We start from the raw sequence: 23,190 nt of genomic DNA on the forward strand, positions 1-23,190 counted from the left end.
GAAACCCAGGAGCCAGGCCAGGCTTGAGATGAGGGAGGGGAGCTCTTCAAAATGGGATTCTTCCCCTAAGACTGAGCCAAAATAGGATCTGTCTCTGGAAGAGGGTGAGATGGTGGGGCACGTGCTGTGTGCTGACCCTCAGCAGGGTATTGGCAATGTAAGTGCTTCATAAAGGCGTGTTCCATGCTATAGGCAGCTTTCAAACAGGCTCCCTTAGAAAGAGTGGAGAGAGGAGTGAGAGTGTGTGTGTGTGTGTGTGTGTGTGTGTGTGTGTGTGCACGCGCATGCGCGCGACCTATGTGCCCGTGTGTGTGTGCATGCTCGGCTGTGACGGGCCGAGTTGCTGGGATGCCTCCCTCCCGCTGCCTGGGGTCAGGACAGCATGCCCTTGGGTTCCTCATGCCGTTTCCTGGTCGATTTCAGGTGAGTCACCAGCTGGGGAATGTGATGGATCTCTTTACCACCAGCCTGTCCCTAGCGGGCCTGCAGCCTCCGGGAGACCGAGAGATTGACGGCATTGACCTTCTCCCAGCCATTACCCAGGGCAAGCTGATTGACAGGTTAGTTACAGACAGAAAGGTGTTCCGAACCCCCGTTCACGTCCCCTCCCTCTGCCAACCTGCCCGCCCCGGCTCTTGGAAGTGGTACAGAACCGAGGCTTTAAAATCCCATCTGGTGACTGTGACTTTAGAAAAAGGAATCGTTCCTACGCTGGGCAGATGAATGAGGCTGAGAGGAGAGGGGGGTGGCTTGTAGGATGAGAGCACTGGGATTTTCAGGCACAAAACAGATTGGCAGTAATGAGTCCCAGAGCTGTTGCTGGCATCAGGGGTTGTGTGCAAACCTGGTGGAGTGTATAAGAGTGGAGTTTAACCAGGGAAGTCTTGAGACAGTAGGGGTAGAGAGGAAAGTGCATTGCCTTCTCTTGGACCTTGTCTGGTTCTGGTATCCAAAAAACCGGTGTCAGGGTTATTGAGCCAAAACTTCATTATTGCAGTGGCTGTTTGGTCTGTGACAGACACCCCCAGCACCCTTGGTTTCTGCTTCACCCTGGGCAGTTGTTTAGACTCACTTCTTAGTTGTTAATGTAAGAAGGAGGGATAAGGGAAACCACACACAGATTTAAAGCAACCTTGTGATTAAAGTTTTTCAATGCACTACTATTCACAAAAATTCCTTGAACACTGGCGCCTAATGCTGTGTTTGGAGCTTTTGTCTAAATTTTTATTTGTCCAAAGCCTATCTTCTTTTTTCCCTAGGACCTATGAGACTGTGCTAATTTGCCCAGCAGGAATTATTTGAACAGAGAATCAGTTCCTAGGAAGCTTTTGGAGGACCATGAATTTGAAAGCTGAGGATGAGATAGGGCAGAGAGCCAGTTCTGAGCAAGGGAAATTAGAGTACTTTCATTGGGTGTGTGGGCTAGGAATGATTTTGTACTTTTTTTAATGCTTATTTACCCTCTGTTAAAATTCCAGGTTGGGGAAGGGGGGAGACCCACAATGCCTTGTTTAAGTGGGGGAGAAGGCATATAAGCAACTCAGTATCCTAACTAATTCTGCCTAGTTCTCCCATCGCTCAGCTCACCCTTCTGGTGCTGCCACACTCAGAAGGCCGGCATCCTCTACTTTGGGTATCCATCTCTACCGGGCTTTACTCCAGACCCCTCACTCTTGTGAGATGTTGTTCCCTCTTTAATTTGTTGAGTTCTATTAAAAACAACATCAACAATAACACGCCAGAGCTGAGTAGCACCGAGGTCAGCAGCCACTCCTGGCTCCATTGTATCATGTTCCATTTTCACCCAGTATGACCCCAGCCTGATGAACGTGTTTTTAAAATGTTCATTGAAAACCCAGTGTTGCAGACTATTAGCAGACCGCCTGGCTTTGCTCTGTCTTTGAACCGGGAGGTCGCTTCCATTAAGGTATTGCTCTCCCTTATCTCGGTGTAGACGCAGTGTGTTTGTCCTGTGGCTGAATCGTTTTATCTTTCTTCTCCTTTTTCCCCTCCCCCATCCCCATCCTGTTCTCTTTCTGTGACAGGCCCGTCTTCTATTACCGTGGCAACGAAATGATGGCAATCAGGGTGGGACAGTACAAGGCTCACTACTGGACTTGGAGCAACTCGTGGGAAGAGTTCAATGAGGTAGCCGCCTTCTGCTGGGGTTCGCATGCTTTCATCTTAGGGAGGCCCTGAACGACCGATCCAGCCACTTGAAGAACTGGACAGATAGACTGGGAGAGCCTTAGGTAAAATGGTAGAGGAGATGAGTTTTGTCCTGGGCCTGATTCCATGCCTTCCTCCTCTTGACCCTTAATTGAGCAGAAAATTCTTGGGGAAAAGCTTTATTTATTTGTACTACCACCACTCGAAGGTCTTATGTGGAGGGAGGGGATGCTAGCATCATAGATCCGGAGGGACTCGGAGGTCATCTTATCCAACCCACTCATTTTACAGAAGGGGGACCTGAAACCCAAGGAGGTAAGTGATGTGCCCAGCGTCACCCGATCATCACTCTCAGAGGCAGAGTTTAGTCTGGTCCTCTCACTCCAGACCCAATGTGCTTTCCATGGTCCATGCTGCCTCCTGATAGGGTATCCTGCCTCTTCCTGTTTTCCCCCACCTCATCCCTGTGTGTCATTCACATGGTTCTAGGCTGGGTGGAGAGAATGCAAGAAACTCCTTTGATTCCATGTGAGGGAACTCTGTGTGAGCAATTCTGAGAAGACTGATGTCGCAGCCTTCCGAGGTCTCCTTTCTGTACCTTCCTCTGCCCCTGAGAAGTCTCCTTTCTCCTCGTTGTCCTGTTCCTGGCCCAGCCTGGCCCGCATCCCCCTCCCGTCTGGCTCCTTCTCCAGGCACAGCCCCCAGGGCCCAGAGGAGCTGCCGCCCTTCACCCCCCCACCTGCCCTCGGTCCTCACTTCTGCAAGTACCGGCACATCTGACTCTCCTGAGGGATTTTATGTCTTCAGCCCCAAAATCAGCGAGGACTTCTGGCTCACTCCTGCTTCTCACTTCCAGTGCTCATCTTTCCTCCTCTCCTCCAGCTTGTTTCCAAATGCAGCTTTTCTTCCCACCTCGTGGCAGAGACTGATAAACATGATATTTACAGTGAAAATACGCAGAAGAACCCCTGCTGTGAGCAGACGGGCCACGCACAGAGCAGGTGCCGCTGGGGAACGACTACCCTTTCAGTCTTTTAATTCAGCTTTATTCCCGACAGAAAACGTACTATGTGACAGCATGCTAATAGGATGTAGGTAGCACTTTAAGGCGTACTGTGCCCTGTCCAAATTTTCTCTCATTTGATCCTCGAACTGTCCTGGAAGGTGGTGGTGTTTCTGACCTCAGACACTTACTAGCTGTGTGACCCTGGGCAAGTCACTTTACCCTCTTTGCCTCAGTTTCTTCATCTGTAAAATGAGCTGGAGAAGGAAATGGCAAACCCCTCTAGTATCTTTGCCAAGAAAACCCTAAATGGGGACACGGAGAGTTGGGCACGACTGAAATGGCTGAACAAAAGCAACAATTACAGATGAGGAAACCGAGATTGAGAGGAGATAGTTGGTCTCACAGGGGAGAGAGTGCTTGGCTTGGAATCAGGAAGACTTCTCTTCCTGAGCTTAATTCTGGCCTCAGACACTGCTGGCTGTGTGACCCTGGGCAAGTCATTTCACTTCTGTTTATCTCAGTTTCCTCAACTGTAAAATGGGAATAATAATATTACCAACCTCTCGGGGTTGTTGTGAAGATCCAGTGAGATATTTGTAAGCTGCTTAGCACCATGCCTGGCACTCAGTAGGTGCTTAATGAATGCTTGCTGTTGTTATTAGAGAAGTGAATGACTTGCCTAGGGTTACACGTAGAGCTCGTAAATGTCTGAGGCAGGACTTGAAACCAGGCCTCCCGGGGTCCGTGTGTAGCACAGACGTGCTGAGAGTGCTCCTCATTGCTATCTCGTCTCCATTTTTCTTTTCCTGTGTCTGCTGCTTTTGTTCCCGATCCTTTTCTTGCCTCTTTCTACCTTCACTCATTCTTCCTCTGACCTCCTCATGCTTTCTCTCTCTCTCTCTCTCTCTCTCTCTCTCTCTCTGCCTCCTCCCTTCCTTTCTCTCTCTCCCTTTTTTGCTCCTTCCCTCTCTCCGTTTCTCTCCCTCTCCCCTCTCTCTCTCTCCCTCCATCCTTCCCTCCCTCTCCCTCTCTCTTTGCCCCCCATGAGTCCCCCTCCTCTTCCTTTTCTCCTCCTTATCCTCACTCTATGTCTCCATTCCCTCAGTGCTCTTAGTTCTCATCAGCAGCCTCTCTTCATTTTTTTGTTGGCTTTAAGGTTCTTAGATACAGTGAGACTTCATGAATTTGGCCTAATTGGGAGAAAGGGCAGTTTTAATTGAGGAAAGAGCTGAGTCACAGGATTTTGCTTCCTGGGGCCAGAAGCAGAGTGGCTATGATCCTCATGGGAGGGGCCTTTTTGGCCCCAGAGATCTCAGGAGAGACAGCCTGGTCCTGGGGGCATCCTTTGCCACTGGGTTGGCTGTCAACACTCCTTGGCAGTCCTGGTCTGTCTGCTACCTGCTCTGCCTCCCAGACACCCAAGAAAGAAGATGAGGACCTAGTGTGTGCTTGGTTCTGTTGTAAGCATGAACCCTGTTGGGTTTCCAGCCACATCCGCATTTATCTCTTCATCAGATGACCTGGCCTCTCCCTTGGAGAAAGATGGAGATTATATGTTTCAAGCTAACTCATCTTACTTGTTTCACTCTTGAGACCCTTTCTGCATCTTCACCATCTTCCTTGTTCCAGTACAGGGTGAGATGGGGCCTTTCTCCCCAACAAGGCCAAACCATTCAGTCCACCTTTGGCCCCCATCTCTTCCAGCCACCTCCAAGACCTTAACCCCTAAAGAATTCCCCTCTCTCATTTTCCTTCTCTTTCTCCACTGCCTTCAAATATGCTCCCATCTTCCCTGTTCTGAGAGATACATTTCCTTGGACATGTTGTCTTTTCTGCTAAACTTCTAGAAGTAGTCACCTTAGGAGGTAATGGTGTTGGTGGGGAACAGGACTGCCTAATTGCTAAATCCAACTTTTTTTAATTCTTACCTTCTGATATTTTGGTAGCATTCAACATTTGGCCACCCCTTCCTTCGAGATCCTTTTTCCTCCCTTGCTTACAATGACTTGCTCTTTCCTGGTTCTTGGGCTCCCCCCAGGCCGACCATCCCTCAGGCTTCTTCCCTGATTCATCCTCCTCCTCCTCCAGCCTCTTAATATTGGGGTATCTGTCCTCAGCCTTTTTCTCCTTGCCACTGCACTGCCACCTTTAAGATGAGAACAGTAACATTCATAGGACCAGCTGGGTGGGGAGCTAGTTTAGTACCCCAGGTTTCATCTTTTTGTTGGTGATGCAGGTCGCTGCCCCTCAGTAACTGAGTATATGATATGTTCTGTTGGATGTTTAAGCTCATAATGAGAGAAAAAAATGCAAAAGAAGGTACGGTTGCCCTCCTGGCACAGGTTGGGGGGGAGCATCAGAAGCTGTAGGACTAGAGCCTCTCAGGGTTGTCATGTAAATGTCAGGCGTGTGTGTGTGTATGTGTGTGTGTGCACGCATGCGCGCATGCACATCCCTGTATGTCCTCTGCCGCCCTCTCCCTCCCCTGGGGTGTCTAAGTCTGTGAGGTCATCAGTGAGGTACCTCCTGGTGTGAAAGCTCCTTCCACTGATGGAGATGGAACGTTCTTCTGTAACTGAAGCCTTAGAGAGTTAGCAAGGCCCCTGAGAGGTCATGAGGCAGGATTCTACCACCTTGTGTCTCATCTAGTGTGCATTTACCCACCTGTTTATACTCCACTTCTTCCCCCAGTAGACTCTAAGCTCCTCAAAGGCAAGGGCTTTTTGGGTTTTGCCTTTGTATCCCTAGGACCTTAACCTGGGCCTTGTGCATAGGAGGAGACATTTGGTAAAGATTTGTTGAATTGAATTGCACTAAATGGCATCTATCCCCGTGACCTTCAGTTCTTCTCCCTGCCCCCACCTGCCCCTCCTCTTAGCTCCCCCCTTTCCATCCATGGTTGACACTCAGGTGCAAACCCTGCATCATCCAGGACACCTCCTTCCCCTTCCCCCTGCATGTGCCGTCATCTGCCAAGTCCTGTCCATCCCGTCTTCATCCTTACTCTTTTGCTGCCATCCTATTCTTGGCCTTCATCACCTCTGACCTCCTAACTGGATTCCCTGCCTCCAGTATCTCCTTTCTCCTGTCCACCCTCACTGAGTTCAGATGCTCCCCTCTTACCTGGGCTTACAACAAGTTTAGTGATTCCTTAATGCCCGTCTGATGGGATAAAATACCCAGCCTTAGCCTGACATTTTAGATCTCCACCATCCGGTTCCAGTCCATTTGTCCAGACTTATCTCCCATCGTTCCCCTCAGTGACTCTGTATCACAGAGTAGCCCCTGACCTCAGGCTGCCTGCCCCCTTCTCACTCTGCCCGCCTGCTTAGGCCATTGCTTGCAGTACGCTCAATCCCCTCCTCTGCACGCTGAACTCTTCTTCTTCTTCCCCCGAGGTCCAGCTCAGGGACTGCTTGGTCCAGGAAACCTGCCCTGGTCCCTCAAGTCAAAAAATTACCCCTCCTGCTCCAGATTTCCAGAAAAATGGCAAAAATTCCCGGACACTTTGTCTTGGTTTCCTCTTTATTTAGGAGGGTACACTATTATTTTGTAAATCTCAGGTCCAAACGTTTCTGAATTTTAAGAGTTCTTCATAAAAAACATCACTTCTGTTTCCATTTCCACATGTTTTTCTGGGTCTTGGGTCATAAGCCCAAGCGGCTCATGCCTTGCATTTGTACATTTCACACTATATATTTGGTGACTAATTTGCTGGCCCTCTCACCGTACGGTTGAGCCGTAAGTACACTGAGATGATTATATTCTCAGAAATGAAGCCGCGCGTTAGGAGACCGCTTTGAATAATTTCTATAGCAGGGTAATTGGTGCTGCAAGGTCATCTTGACCATCATTATTACAACTATGTTGTATTTTTTATTAGAACTGGTAAGCCCTTGGGACAAAACAGATTTTTTTCAATGCCAGCAGCATCTGTGAATATGAAAACAAATATGTAAGTTCCCCAGTTGTGGCATGAATAGATTGGAAAGATGGGAGAGCAGGAGTAGTTCAGGTCATTGGGCCCAGACTGGATTTGGGACTTAATGGGTAGCCGATTTAGCACAAAGGGTCCAATTTGGTGTGTCCCAGTGACACAGAAATGTGATGTAGGTTTGGATTTGTGTTCTGCAAGGACAAATTAATTCATTCAAACTGCAGCTGTACAAGTTAACCTCCTGTCTTGGGCAAACAAAGAATGAAGAGAATTTGTTCTGTTCTCTTCTCTCTTCCCACCAGGATAAAGTTGTTTACATGGCAGAGGGCTGGCTTGTTTCAGAAATGCATTTTATTTCTCCGCATAGTATAAAAAAAATGAAGGTCTATTTTTCCACCTAAACACCCCCCAGAAGAAACAAATCGACACAAACCTGCCCATATCCCTCTGATGCTGTGCAGAGCGGCAAGAACGGGGGCCGGTTATTCATTTCAAAGATGCTCCTACTGTGAGCCAGTGGCAGCCGTGCAATTACGCAATATTTATTTCTTTCCAAGTCTTTGTTTAACTACTGGCTGATAAAAGTCAGCATTATACTGTACATCAGAGAAATGATTAAAAATTCATTTGATTTCCTGCAGTTTGTATCACATGTGGTTGATGGGGGTAAAATTGGAACACATTAGTGGACGGAATAGCCATTAACAACACGCAGAGGAGGCAGGAGCTGAAATTTGTTCCAATTCTTCTCGTGTCTCCCAGACATTAATTACAGCTCTTGCATGGAAAAGATTTCAGAACACTGGCTATTTTACCATTCGGCTCTTTTTTGTCCCCCTCCCTCTCATTTTCCTCCCTTTTTCCCCTTTCACCAGACTTAATTGCTGCTGACTCCCATCCTTGTTACTGGTGGGTCTGTTATCAATATTATTGATCGAGTTTAAGTTATCCTAGCCAAACGGGAGTGGCCAGTTTCACGAGCCGATTTCATCACAAAGGAAACTCGGTGCCTGCTTTTGTGGGACATCAGAGCCATGACCTGAAAACTTTTTTTTTTTTTAAAGGACGAAGTCGACACTTTGACACCGTATCTCTAGCCAGGGAGCCAGTTAGCCAGAAAGAAACCTGAACCATCAGCTTAATCGCAAAGGTTTTAGAAGAAGGCAGGAGTAGCTGGGGGTAATATGGGGGATAGAGCTGAGAATGGCAGGGGAAACACCCCCTGGAAAGCAGGTGCAACAGAGAGGGAGAAGCAGAAGATGAGGATGGAAGAGAGAGTGTGTTCTTTTTTTCTATCTGGGAGTTGACACGTAACTGAAAGTACCTACATTTTCTTTGCTTCCTTTGGGCCCTGTCTATGCCATTGGAAAGTAAGACCCTTGAGGGCAGGGTTTTGGTTTTTTTTGGGGGGGAGGGCAACTTTTGTTTTGTCCTATGCCTGGTACGTAGTAAGAGCTTAATAAATGTTTTTTTGAGTGACTCACAGCTAACTGCTGACTCACTGACACTAACTGTTGTCTTTGGGCTATACATCTCTAGTAACTTCAAGAGGCCTTCTTTGAGTTGTCTGCCCTAAGAACGTGCTGCCCAAAACGAGATGTTGTATTACAGGTGTGATCAGATTAGGGCAGAGTATGAACCAAACCCTGGTTGTGTTTACAGGTGCGGAGCCTTAATTTGGCCACATTTCCTTCTTTTCTGTACTTATGAAGTTGATTTTGGGCACCAAAGGATAGCACTTTGTAGCCAACCCCATTTGAATATTATTCTATTTGTAATTGATAATCACATCCCAGAATTATATAGCGCTTCAAGGTTTACGTTATGATTTTCTCTTACTAGTACATTGAGTTGGTAGTACAAAGTATTATCACGCCCACTTTGTGGATGAAGAAACTGAAGTCTGGTTGTCTTTGGTGACTCAGCTAGTAAATTTCTTTTTTTTTTTTTAATTTTTTAACATTTTTAGTTAAAGCTTTGAGTTCCAAATTCTGTCCCTCTTTCTCTCCCTCTCCTCCCCACTCTCTGAGACAGTAAGCAGTCAGATATAGGTTATACATGTGCCATCATGTAAAACATTTCCGTATTAGTCATCTTGTACAAGAAGACTCAAACAAAAGAAAAAAATGAAAGGAAGAAAGTGAAAATAGCATGCCTCAGTCTGTATTCACACTATCATTTCTTCCTCTGGGGTGGATAGTATGCTTCATCATGAGTCTTTTGGGATTGTATTGCAAGAATAGCTAAGTTATTCACAGTTCTTCATCAAACGATATTGCTGTTTCAGCTAGTAAATTTCAAACCTGGGATTTGAAGGTGGGTTTTCCAACAAGTCAAGTTCTCTTGTCAGTGCTCCACAGCTGTTCCTCCCTATTGCTTGTTCAGTTGAGTATTTGTTAAGTGCCTACTATGTGCAAGGCATTATTCTAGACGCTAGAGATATGAAGATGGAAAATAGTCGCACCCTCAAGGGATTTGAGGGAATCCACTGATAACAGAGACAAATAAACCCAGAGTATACACAAAGTTAAGTTACAGCTAATATGGAAATATGTTTTACATGACCTCACATGTATAATCAAAATCAAATTGCTTGCCTTCTTGGGGTTGGGGGAGGGCAGGAGAGAGGCAGAAAATTTGGAACTCACAATTTAAAAAAAAAGATTGTTTTGTCCACTTAATCATATTTTATTTTTTCCAATTACATGTAATGATAGTTTTCAACGTTCACTTTTATAAGATTTTGAGTTCCAAATTTTTTTTCCCTCTCCTCCCCTCTCAAGCAGTCTGATATAGACTATACTTGTACAATCATATTAAACATATTTCCACGTCAGTCATGTTGTGAAAGAAGAATCAGAACTAAAGGGGAAAACCACAAGAAAGAAAAAAACAACCCAAAAAAAGAGAAAATGGTATGCTTCGATCTGCATTCAGACTCCATAGTTCTTTCTCTGGATGTGGATAGCATTTTCCATTGTGAGTCTTTTGGAGATGTCTTAGATCCTTGTATCGCTGAGAAGAGCCAAGTATCAAAGTTGGTCATCACATAATGTTGTTGTTACTGCATACAATGTTCTCCCAGTTCTGCTCACTTCACTCAGCATCAGTGCATGTAAGTCTTTCCAGGCTTTTCTGAAATCTGTCTGCTCATCATTTCCTGTAGAACAATAGTATTCCGTTACGTTCATATATCACAACTTGTTCAACCATTCCCCATTTGATGAGCATCGCCTCAAAAATTTCTAATTCTTTGCCTCTACAAAAAGAGCTACTATAAACATTTTTGTGCATGTGGGTCCTTTCCCCTTTTTTATGATCTGTTTGGGATATAGCTGTAGTAGTGGTATTGCTGGATCAAAGGGTGCATGGTTTTATACCCCTTTGGGCATAGTTCCAAATTGCTCTCCAGAATGGTTGGATCAGTTGATAACTACCAAAAATGCATTAGTGTTCCAATTTTCCCACGTCTTCTCCAATATTTATCATTTTCCTTTTTTGTCATATTAGCCAATTGGATAAGTGTGAGGTGGTACCTCAGAGTTGTTTTAATTTGTATTTCTCTAATCAATAGTGATTTAGAGCATTTTTTCATATGACTATAGACAGCTTTAATTTCTTCATCTGAAAACGGTCTGTTCATATCCTTTGTACATTTATCAACTGGGGAATCACTTGTATTCTTATAAATGTGACTCAGTTCGCTGTATATTTTAGAAATGAGGCCTTTATCAGAGATACTGGTTATAAAATTTTTTTCCCAGTGTTCTGATTTCCTTCGAATTTTGGTTGCCTTTGGCTTTGTTTATGCAAAACCTTTTTTATTTAATGTAATCAAAATTATCATTTTGCATTTCATAGTGTTCCTTATCTCTTGTTTGATCATAAATTCTTCTCTTCTCTATAGGTAAACTATTCCTTGTGCTTCTAATTTGCTTATGGTGTCACCCTTTATGTCTAAATCATATACCCACTTTGTCTTTATCTTGGTCTACGGTGTAACATGTTGGTCTATGCCTAGTTTCTGCCATACTCTTTTCCAGTTTTCCCAACAGATTTTGTCAAATAGTGAGTTCTTATCTCAGAAGCTGGAGTCTAGGTTTATCAAACAGTAAATTACTATGGTCATTGACTGTGTCTTGTGTACCTAACCTATTCCACTGATCCACCACCCTATTTCTTAGCCTGTACCAAATAGTTTTGTTGATTGCTGCTTTATAATACAATTTAAGATCTGGTACACCTAGGCCACCTTCCCTTGGCTTTTTGTTAATTTCCTTGATATTCTTGACCTTTTGTTCTTTCAGATGAATTTTGTTATTATTTTTTCTAGCTCTATCAGATAATTTTTGGTAGTTTGATTGGTATGGCACTTAATAAGTAAATTAATTTAGGTAGAATTGAATCATATATAATAATCATTTATAATCAATAGTAATAATCAATATAATAATAATTTTTATTATATTAGCTCAGCCTACCCATGAGCAACTGATATTTTTCCAATTATTTAGCTTTGACTTCATTTGTGTGAAAAGTGTTTTGTAATTGTGTTCGTATAGCTCCTGGGTTTGTCTTGGCAGGTAGACTCCCAAATATTTTATGTTGCCTTCAGTTATTTTAAGTGGAATTTCTCTTTCTATCTCTTGTTGCTGGGCTTTGTTCATAACATACAGAAATGTTGATGATTTATGTGAATTTATTTTATGTCCTGCAACTTTGTTAAAGTTGTTAATTATTTCAAGTAGTTTTTTAGTTGATTCTCTAGGATTCTCTAAGTATACCATCATATCATCTGCAAAAAGTGATAGCTTTGTTTCCTCATTACCTATTCTAATTTCTTCAATTTCTTTTTCTTTTCTTATTGCTAAAGCTAACATTTCCAGTACAATATTGAATAACGGTGGTTAAAAAAAAATTTTACATGTACTTTGGAAATATCTAATAAAATAAGTAAAAATAATTAAAAAAAAAAAGCATGGCAAAGTAAGTTTAAGAGGGAAAGAGCCTTGTGGAAATGAATGCTTATTGGTTGATTGATTTTCAATAGGTGGTAGCACCTGAGCTAGCTTTGAAGGAAGCTAGAGGAAAGGAAGGAGTACATAGTAGGTGCTTAATAAGCATTTGTTTCATTTAATATTTGCTATACCAGGTTTCCAGTGCAGCCAAATAATTTGGAGTTTGTTTTTTTAATAAAATTTGATCTATACTGTCAGCCAGGGTGGGGGGGGGGGACGGTGCAGGAGGGGAGACAGGCACCTGAGAGCATCTTTAATCCAAGAGAAAGACAAGCATCCTTCTCCTGAAAGCCAGATCCAAGCCTTCTCCTGCAGCATTCCTTGCTTCCTAATATCTGCTATGCACTAGGCTGGATTAGCTGGATTTCCAGTTTGCAGGTTGATGTCACTGACTGCCTTGTGCCTCTGAGGAAGGGCTGCTGTTTCCATAAAAGGTTCCTCTCTTCTCCCCTCCGCCTGTCTGTTTCTCCCCCTCCTTCCTTCTGAAGACACCATTGTTCTCATGTAAAATGCCAGAGGGGTTATTCCTGCTCCAGTCTATTTGGATTGCCCTTCTCCTCCACATCCAGGGATCAATAAACTCGAGGGGGGGAGGGGGGAGAGGAGTGAGCTGTGAAGTCAAGTATAGCCTCACAAATAATGACATTTGATTGTGGTCCTCGGAGCCTGCCAGGCAGCCATCGATCCCTTCTGCTTGAGAGCCGATAGAGACTTTTCGATTCGCCCTCTTTTTCCAGGCCCTTCCAGACAGTTAACACATTAGAAGCGATTTTTGTTCAGTGGGGCCGACGTGGCTGCCAGGGCTGACTAACTGCAGCACTTTCTCCGAAGGGCAGCTGTGAGGGAGGGTGGGCTCTGGGGCCGCCTCCCGGGCCTGTGGCATCACCTCCTGTCCCAGGAGGGCTCTCTTTCTGCATCCTACCATGTTTCTTGCAGTGTGTGGTCTTCCCTTTGGCGCCTAGAGACACTGTCTCATAGACAGAGAGTCCAATGTTTGTCCCCATAGGGGGTGCTGCCAGCCGAAGGCCCCAAGGGGGCTGGGGGGCCTCATGTCAGTGTTGGCATCCTGGTATTCATGGTTCCTTCGCTCTGGAGACCAGCGAGGCACGTGTTGTTCCTCCCAGGGCAATTTGTTTGTCAGAAGGGGAGAGGCTGAAGAAATGGGCTCTTGTATGATAACCAGGACTCCTGGAACAGGCTCTCAAGGCTAGGCCAGCTTCAGGTTTTCTTAGAGTAACTCATGAGCTTTCTGCCCTTCCTCTGGGTAGCATTCTCTAACATGGAGCTCCACGATTACCCATCAGTGGGCATTATTCAGTGCCTGTGGCATGCCAGGTGCTAGGCTGGTTTGGGTTACAGACATAATTGCCTCTTCTCTGCCCTTTCTCCTCTCTCACCTCTAGTGATGCTTACCTGTCACTTAGCTGAGTAACCTTGGGCAGCTCGTGTCACTCCTCATCAGTAACACAAGGGGATTGGACCAGATCCAAGGTCCCCTTCCAGCTCTAAATCTGCCATCCCATGAGGTCAGACCACTGTCATGTTTAACGTCACTGTGGCCAATGTTCCGAGTCGTCTGAACACCTGTTTTCAAGGCAGTGAGCTCATGGGACCATCTTAGCATATCTGTGACTTTCCACACGGTCCCTTCTGCCCCAGACTAACGGGGCTGGAGGAGGAATGATGGATCTTCTCCAGACGCAGCTCAAGCTGTCCTCTGCCTTTGCTCATACCCTTTCTTCTGCCTAGAACACTCCCTCCCTCCTCCCCCCTAGTTTCTGCCTGTTGTGGTCCTGGCCATCCTTTGATATCCAGTGAAAACACTCCCTTGTTCAAAGCTTCCTTCATCATTCATATTGTTCAGTCATTCAGTCATGTCTGACTCTCTGTGACCCTGTGGACCATACTGTCCGTGGGGTTTTCTTGGCAAAGATGCAGGAGTGGTTTACCTTTTCCTTCTCCAGTGGATTAAGGCAAACGGAGGTTAAGTGACTTGCTCGTACTCACATGGCTAGTAAATATCTGAAGCTGGATTTGAATTCAAGTCTTCCTGACTCTAGTCAGCTAGATGGTATAGTGGATAGAGCACTGGGTTTTGGAATCAGGAAGACTCATCTTCCTGAGTTCAAATGTGACCTCAGACTCTTACTGGCTGTGTGACCCTGGTCAAGTCACTTCACCCTGTTTGCCTCAGTTTCCTCATCAGTAAAATGAGCTGGAGAAGGAAATGGCAAACCACTCCAGTACTTTTGCCGAAAGAAACCCCAGATGGGGTCGCAAAGAGTTGGACACAACTGCAAAATGATGGATGAACTTCCTGACCCCAGGCCTAGTGTTCTGTCCATTCAGTCACCTAGCTGCTTCCTTCATAATTAGTAACAATAACAGTAACTTAAAATCTGCTCTACACTTTACAAACGTTATCTCATTTGAACCTGACAACCAGCCTGTGAAGATAGATGGACTATGGACATTTGTAACTCCATTTTGCGGATGAAGAAATAGGCTCAGAGATCTCAAGGGACTTGCCTGTGCTCATAGCTACTAAGTCCTAGGTGTGAGATTCACCCCAGGTCTCTGTGACTCCGGATCCAGGTCTCTCCCCACTGGGCCACATTGTCTCTTCAAAGCTGCTGTTGCTTCCTTACCACCCCACACCAAAAATGGCTGTCACTCACCCGAATGTTCCCTGACACTTTTTTACCTAGAATTTGTAGGTTCAGGGACCTTAGAAATCAGCTCAACCCAACCCCCTTCATTTTGCACCTGGGGAAACTGAGGTCCAGCGACTTCTTCATGGTAGCACAGTAAAGGACAGAGCTTGTATCTGAACCCCAGGTTCCCTGAGTCCGAAATCCAGCATCCTTCGGCGTCCCTTGTTGCCTCCCATGCCTGGACTTTCCCGTTCTGCCCAGCACTTTAGGCATTAATATTTGTCTGGACTGTCAGCATTGTGGAGGGCAGAACTTTGATCCATTTTCATGTCAGTGCTAATGCCTAGCAGAGGGCCCTGCATGGGGTTACTACTCAGTAAAGAAAATCTTACGGTATCCAGGGCTCGAAGGGACCTTGGAGAGCATCTTGGCCCACCCCCCCACCTTCCCAGATGAAGAAACGAATGAATGCATCTTCTTTAAAATACATTTCATCACGTCGTTCCCTTGTTAGAAATCTCCAGTGGGGCCCCATCCAATGGGCCCGTTTTATCTATCATGACTCCCTGATGTGAACCCCTCACTCCAGCAGGGCTTTTTCCTCATTGGGTTCATTCTTGGCCATTAGCCTGTCCTCCTTCTCTTCCCTCTGCCTGCAAGTCCTGCCCGTGCTGCAAAGTCTTCATTCACACGCCCACTCTTTGGAGAGGCTTTCCTTATCCACACCACATTGTTCCTCTCCTTCTCTGAACTGCTGTAGAAGTAGCTGTGTGACCCTGGGCAAGTCACTTGGCCTCCATCTGCCTCCATTTCCTCTAAAATGTGGTGGTTGTGAGGACAAAATGAAATAATATGTATAAAGTGCTTAACACAGCTCCTGGCACAGAGTAAGGACTATATACATGCTAGCTATCGTTAATATTATTATTCATAATAGCACCTACCTCCAAAGTTGTTGTGAGGACCAAATGAGATAATGTTTGTAAAATACTTAGATGAGTGCCTGGCACATAGTAGGCACTTAATAAATGCATGTTTCTTACCTTCTTCCTCACTCTCCCTTCCCCCCTCCCTCTCTTCCTTTCCTTCCTTCCTTCTTCCCTCTGTCCCTTCCTTTCTCCTTCCCTCCCTTCCTTCCTTCTGCCTCCCTCTCTTCCTTTCCTTCCTCCCTCTCTTCCTTTCTCCCTCCCTCTCTTCCTTTCTCCCTCCCTCTCTTCCTTTCCTTCCTTCCTTTCTTTCTCCCTCCCTCCCTCTCCTTCCTTCCTCCCTAATTTATTAACTTAAATACAAGACAGTAGGCCAAAGGCTCCTTCTCTTAAGTCCCCTACATTGCTTTATCCCCAGGAGAACTGAGCTATGACAGTCAGCAGGGAGCTGTGAAGAGGGTGATGGGTTTGAAGGTAGAAGACCTGCATTCAAGTGCTGACCTCTGCCCTCAGTGCTGGTGTGACCAAGGGCCGATCATTTCCCTCTCTGGGCCTCGGTTCATTCACCAGTAAATCATGATTTTTGTCCTGGGTACCCCCTTAGAGTTCTCAGAAACTCTGGGAATCTTAAGATTCTGAGCCCCCTTGGGGTTCTGAGGAATTATGGCCCGGAAGACATTGCCATCCTTCAATTGTGTCTTGCCATCCTTTTACTGATGAAGAGACCGAGGTTCAGAGAGAACCAGCGATGTTCCCGAGGTCCCCCTCCTCCCCATTTCCTGGTCTTTAGCCACCAGGACATGAATAACCCTGGGAAATTATCTGGACCTGTTTGTGTGACTTTCCTTATGTGACAAGTGAGGGGGGAGGAAGGGACTGTAAACAGAAGCAGATCAGACACTAATACCCAAGAGGACAAGGTCTTCCCTCAGACTGCGGTATTTGTGAGAGAGAAATCTTGTACCAATTAGCAGGCATCTTAATTAAATAGCTTATTTGATTTGCATCCAAATTATAATTTGTACATTCAGCCTTGGCTTTGATATCTCTCTGTTAACTGCTCAGCTTGCCTTTTACTCTAAATTCTGCTATTTCCCCCCACTATTTAATCTTTATTTGGTCTCCAGGGCCCCGACTACCAAAAGGGGGAAAGGTCATCCATTTTTGTATCCATTTAAAATCCATCTTTGGCCCCCTGTCCAACCTATCAAGCCAGCCCCCTGATTCTTCCAGCCACTGATTCAGGAATCCATAGCTCAGTGCAGATAAATGGGATTTCACGGGCTTTTCACCTTCTTGCTTTATTGAAAAGCAGAATATTAACTGCTCCACTGACCAGCTGTCCATTTAAAAACACAGGATATTTTAGAAAATTGTTTGCCAATCACACCCCACTAGCGTTCGCAGAAAGCCTTGTGGTTTTTGCTTTATGAGTACGTGCTACAGCTGCTTCACCCTGTCACCCCGAATCCCCCATTTAAGTATTACCACTCACCACATCAGGTTATCAGTTCATTCCCTCTTGGGGTAACAGACTATAATAAATAGTTCACTGTGTTAGCTGAAATTGTTTAAAAAAAAATACAGCTTAAAAAAACTCTTTTGAGTTGCCAGCTCCTGGGAAGCCTGGGGACCCCTCTTTGCATGATCATTTCTCTTCCAAGGTATTAGCAGGCTCAGATTTCTGGGGGGCTTTTTCTCTTTCCCAGAATAAGTATCATTCTCATGCACCTGTGAGCTCAGAGGTTAAACTTTTCAGGTGCCAGAAAGCAAATACATCGAGCTTATCCTCTCCCGGGGCTGGGAGGTAGCCCCTAGAAAGACATTGAGGAGCCATGTATCTCCCCCATTAGGATGGTCCCAGGGGGCACGTGGGCCCTAGAGCCACGTGGGGCTCAGAACAAACCAAATTTGCTCTCTTTTCCACCTGAGCTCAACTGTCACCTCCCCCAAATATTTTTTAATATAACTAAAAGCAATGTAAAATCACCATCAGGGGTCATCTCAAAGGAGAAAAAAGTGAAAAACTGACAGGCAGCTTGAAGATGGTGTGTGGAAGGGGGTAAGGGATTGCCGCTACCTGCCTTGCCTTGATGATGAGAGGGGCAGAGAGGGGGACTTGGGTTATGGGCCGATGTCATGTGTCTGTGAAGCTGAGGTCATCTCTTTGGCACCAGCTACTTCCTCCTCCCCCAGCGAGGCCAGCACAGAGCCCATAGCAGTTCCCCAATTTACCGGGTCCCAGGAACGCCGGTCCCCAGAGGCTAGGTCACAAGTGACACGCCGAGTAAGTAAGAACAGACGCTGGCAGCTGGTGCGAGGTTGTGCATCGGCACCCCCTCCCCCCGGCAGGTGCAACCAGAAGGATGTGAGTAGCTGCTGTTCATTGGGTCTCCGTCTGTGGGCCAGGAGGATGCTCTTCAGGGGCCTGAGAGGTCTGGGGTCCTCTCTGGCCATAGCACCCAAGGGCCTCGGTCTCTGTTTTCTGTCGAGTCCTAATAAATGTTACTGTAGGCTATGACAGCAAGAATAATAAACCAGTAATAATAATAGCTGACATTTATATAGCACTTACTATGTGCCAGGCACTGTGCTAAGTGCTTTATGACGATCTCATTTGACCCTCATGACCACGCTGGGACGTAGGTGCTATTAGTATTCCATTTTACTGATGAGGACGCTGAGGCAAACAGAGGTAGAGTGATCTGCCCAGGGTCATACGGCTAGTAAGTGTCTGAGGCCAGATTTTAACTCAGGTCTTCCTGACTCCAAGCCCGGTTCTTTGTCCGCTGTGCTACCTACAAATAATAGCTAACGTTTCTATAACGCTTTAAGGTCCACAAAGTGCTATCTATACTTATATTCTCACATTTGATTATCCCGGCAACCCTACAAGGTAGGTGCTATCATAACCCTATTTTACAGAGGAGGAAACTGAGGTTGAGAGGATTAAAGTGATTTGCGCAGGGTCACACAGTGAGTAACTCATTTGAATTCAAGGCTTCCTGACTCCCACATCCAGCACTCTTGCCCTACGAAATCCCTAACAGAGGGACTAACCCATATGTTTTAATTCATACTGCAGCAGAATTCCAGAAAGTTACGGTTTTAAAGCAGATCTCCAGTTTGGAATTAGGAAAAGTCAATTAACTTTTCATTGCTTCGCTGTACTTGCCTTTATTCATGTTTCCTGGCTGGCATTGGAGGCTCATGGATAGAGGACTGGCCTGGTCCTCAGGATTCTGGTCCTGGTTCTGCTAATGAGTCATTCCTGAGCACTTAACTGCCTTTCTGGTCACCATTTCTGAAGTCTTTGCAAACCTGTCTTCTTTCCCTCTTCCTCCATACTGTAGGACTTGATTCCCAGCAGAAACCCTAGAAAGCTAACTCTTTCTCTCTATCTGTCTCTTTCTGTTTCTCTGTCTCCGTCTTTCTCTGTCTCTGTCTCTTTGTGTCTCTCTGTCTCTGTCTGTCTGTCTCTCTCTCCTCCTCCCTCTCCCCCCCCCACATTAGTGGGCATCCAGGGAACCACGTGAGGGCACAGAATGAGAACCCTGAGTAACAAAGAACAAAACATTTCCAAACGACACCTGAGGTTGTCATTTCTCTCGAGCTGTGCCAGTTACACTCATTAGCTCACTCAGGGACCGTCTTCATTTCTGAAGTCGACGTCCAGTTCCTCTGGACCAGTCCCCTCTGCCCTGCCCTCTCTGCCTTCTGGGTGATCAGAGATGGGTAGGAAAGGTCTCAGCGTTGGGTCAGAGATCTCCTCCCTTTTTCTTTTTTTAACCAAGGCAGAAAAAATCGAGAATCATGGGACTTGGGCTGCATCTTTTTTGTCTTTTCCTGGATAATTGACATACAGCAAAGGAAGCATCCTCCTTCGAATCAGAGCCCCTTTCAACCTGTTGTCTTCCTTGCAGGGCATTGATTTCTGTCCTGGGCAGAATGTCTCTGGAGTAACCACCCACAACCAAGAGAAACATACAGAATTGCCCCTGCTTTTCCACCTGGGAAGAGACCCAGGGGAGAAATACCCAATCAGGTAAGCACCTTTTTAAAAAATGTACCATGATTTTGCACCCTTTGACATAGCTTCTTGTTCCCAACCCGTTTCTGCTTCCTCCAGACAATGGTGAAAAGATCTGACTGGGTGAAATTAATTGGGATTGTTCTGCTGTCAAGTGAGCGTGGGGTAGTGTGGCTAGACTTTTGAGCTTGGCATCAGGAAGACCTGAGTTTCAGTCCTGCCTCAGGCATTTAATGACTGTGTGACCCTACTGAGTCACTCAAAACCTCTCATCCTCAGTTTCCTCATGTGTAAAACATTAGTGATGATATTCCCATTCCCAATATTCACATGGTTATACTGAAGATCAAATCAGATAATGCTCAAGAAGTGTTTTGCAAATCTTAAAACACTATATAAATGTGTTATATTGTTACTATTGAGTTTTAAGGAATTAGATTCAGGACTCTGCTTTAAGGAACGTCATCTCTGTGATTACTTTCTCCCACTGGGGAAGGAAAAACCTCATCTTTTGGTCTTCAGGATCCTTTTAGGATAACCTGCCCTAATAGATTCTTCTCTCTTTATTGCTTTTGACGTGGTTTTTAATAATTGCTCACATGAATAGAGTGCTTTAGGGGGTTACCAAGGGCTTTCCTCACCACAGCCCTCTGAGGTGGGCGGTACCTGTTTTATTAGCCCTATTTTACAGATGAGAATACTGAAGGCAAAGTGACCTGCCTCGATCTGAGGGGACTGTTGGGCCCAGCCCTCCTTTGAGGTGCCAGAAGCCAGAGGAGAGAGTGTGTTGAGTTGAGGCTCAGAGCAGTGAATTCAAGGTGCTCTCTTCTCTGTCTGTCCCCATGGAAGCCAAGTCTAGTAAAAGAGCCCTGGGCTTGGCATCAGGAAATCTGGGTTCGAGTCCTGACTTTACGTAACAACTGGAAACTGTAGCTAAAAACCACGGCCAGAGACTTTGGTTGAAAAAACAAAAGCCTGCTGCTTCATGCTCCTGCCATCAAAGAGCCTGGGGCCGGGGTCAGCCGACACATAAATCCCTCTGAGTAGGCCTTTGGAAGTCAGCCCACCATGGCGCCCTTGACTGAGAAGAGAGCTCTGCTTCTTTAAATTCCTGTCCCAGAGAACCGAATTTCCAGAAGTATGAATTTGTCTGATCGCAAAGACAATAGCGTATTGTGCAGCATAACTCAAGTCCGTTATCTTTGGCAGATAGTGAGGCATGACACAGACTGTTAATTGGATCTGTAAGGTCCAAATACATCGCCCCCGTGCTTTGTAGGGAAAGTGAAGCAGAGAAATCTCCAATGATCTAGACAAAGGCAAGATCCTCTGAAGGGCACTGGGCCTGAGTGACCAGGTCCAGCTGAGTGTGACTCAATAGAAAGACATCACAAGGAAGGCACAGCAGGTAAACAGTGCCCATCAAATAGAGCATCCCCTGGAAACTCCAGGGGCAGCTCTCCAGGTCTGCAAGGATGGGCCAAAGGGAGGCGTCGTCCTTAGCGGCAGGGAACTGACCCTGGAAGAGCTGTCTGATCCAGAGTCTTTCTGGTGTGTGTCGATTGACTGACTTACCCTCTGGCACAAAGGGGACACCAGGGCTCGCCCAGATACACCTGTCAGGGGAGGCTAACGGGGGATCTGAGTCTGCCATTTGTGATTGCAGATGACTTGTTGTGACCACACTCGTCTAGTCCCTGCAGGCACCGTTAGAACATTCCTGAGGTCCTGACCCTTTGCGAGGACAGGCAGAAGAATCCAAATTTGTTCTGATATCCCGAGCATTTCCCCACTTCCCAAAGAAACCCTGCCACCTTTTACCTTGGGCTAAGCACTCCATAAGTGTCTGGAACTAAATTTGACTCAGACCCTTTTCTCATTTGTTATTCTGAGACCTGCCAGGTTGGTCATTCACATAACTGCTGAGCTTGAGGGAGAGAGCTGCCCCCAGAAATGCCCTTTTCACCTGGAGGCTTCGTGCACATGGTTCAGACAAAACTCACTTTTCCTTCTGGCTTAGTATGGCTGGCAGGACGAACCGGGAGAGATGAAGGAAGAGGAGATCAAGGATGGCTCTGTGCCTGCTCCTCCAGCCAGGACAGTGATGACTTCTCGGTGAGGACAGAAGGGGTGTTCATAGCCACCCTCCGTCCACAGGGGTTTGGCCGTCTCCCTGTCAGGCAGGGCCTGTAATTCACCCACTGTCCTTTCCAGCCATGCTGGGGAGCAGGCTCGGGGCCCTGGATCTATGGGCTCTGGGGACCCCACTTTAGAGAGCTCCTTTGCCATCCGTTTGTTGAGCTCCAGGGTATCTTCAGATGCAGAGCGCTGGCTCTGTCTTTAGACAGTTTGAGAATGCATCGTTCTTAGAGACCTCTCTTTCCTTTCGGCATTCTCCGATTTGCGTCTATCAAGCAGACCCTGCTTCATTTTGCTGTGGTACTCGGTGACTATTACCATTAGAAGTAAGTATATAGAAAAATGGGAAGGGATGGAGCATCTGAATTTCCCTTTGAAGGACTCACAATTAGTAAGAAGCCTGCACTAGAAACCTCAGAGCTAAGGACCACATGGCGATACGATTGGGGGAGCAGGAAAAAGCAATATGTTAAAGGCCACCCCCCCTTCCCCTCCTCGTTAACCTCCCCCAACAGGAATGTCACTGTAGGGCTTGGAAGGCGGTGTTAATAACACAGCGGGCTCCACATTGAGCTGTTGGGAGGAGGAGAGTGGAGCAGATTGCCAAGGCCCAATTACATTAAATGAACGAAGCCTGGGCCACACCTGGGACTGGCACTGAGGGCTTCCAGCCCAGGCCTGATTGGCTCTCCAGGGACTACCTAGAGGTTAAAAGTGTCAATTAATGTAATGACCCTGGACTTGGTCCACTCAGTTCCGCTGTTCAGTGCATGGAATAATTTTGTGTACACAGGGGGATTTTTTTTCCGATACCTCCTCTCAGCAACACCTGTTCACCCTTTTTTCTCTGGCTCTCTCTTTTTCATTGCTATTCCTGACTCTCCTTCAGCCTGCTGTTGTGATAGAATACAAAATTCCGGCTTTCCCTGGGGGAGCTGTAGTTGAAAATCTTTAGTCATTGAGGTTCAGACACCTTCAGGATCTGAAAATGTATCATTATTTTTAAAACCAACTCTGCAGAGAAGGATGACCCTTTGAAAGGCCAAGAACCCCGAGGCTTACTGGTAGTTTTAAGTTTAGTTGCAAAGAGACTTTATCTGCTAAACCTTCAAAGTCTTGCATTTCCCACTGAAGTCAAATAAAAGTAATTTGGGCCTAATTAGCCTTTTCCCCTTTTCTCTATGTTACCTATAATAATACATGTGTTATATTCTCTATAAATACTATATTGTTATGTTATATTACTTGTATTATATTATATTATATTATATTATATTATATTATATTATATTATATTATATTATATTATAT

General features: G+C 45.8%; 1 protein-coding gene across 4 annotated transcripts in view; it reads left to right on the forward strand.

The window, feature by feature from the left end:
- GALNS (galactosamine (N-acetyl)-6-sulfatase) overlaps positions 1–23,190 on the forward strand; it is a 70,489-nt gene that overhangs the window by 28,527 nt on the left and 18,772 nt on the right. For all 4 annotated transcript variants that reach the window (XM_027847262.1, XM_027847255.1, XM_027847248.1 and 1 more), the window contains 3 exons: positions 424–560; positions 2,046–2,148; positions 19,634–19,755. In XM_027847262.1, the coding sequence (XP_027703063.1) occupies positions 424–560; positions 2,046–2,148; positions 19,634–19,755 (362 nt within the window). The remainder of the gene's footprint in view (positions 1–423; positions 561–2,045; positions 2,149–19,633; positions 19,756–23,190) is intronic.

This window comes from Vombatus ursinus, unplaced genomic scaffold (genome assembly GCF_900497805.2).
Source record: "Vombatus ursinus unplaced genomic scaffold, bare-nosed wombat genome assembly UNPS02005286.1, whole genome shotgun sequence".
Classification (NCBI taxonomy): domain Eukaryota; kingdom Metazoa; phylum Chordata; class Mammalia; order Diprotodontia; family Vombatidae; genus Vombatus; species Vombatus ursinus.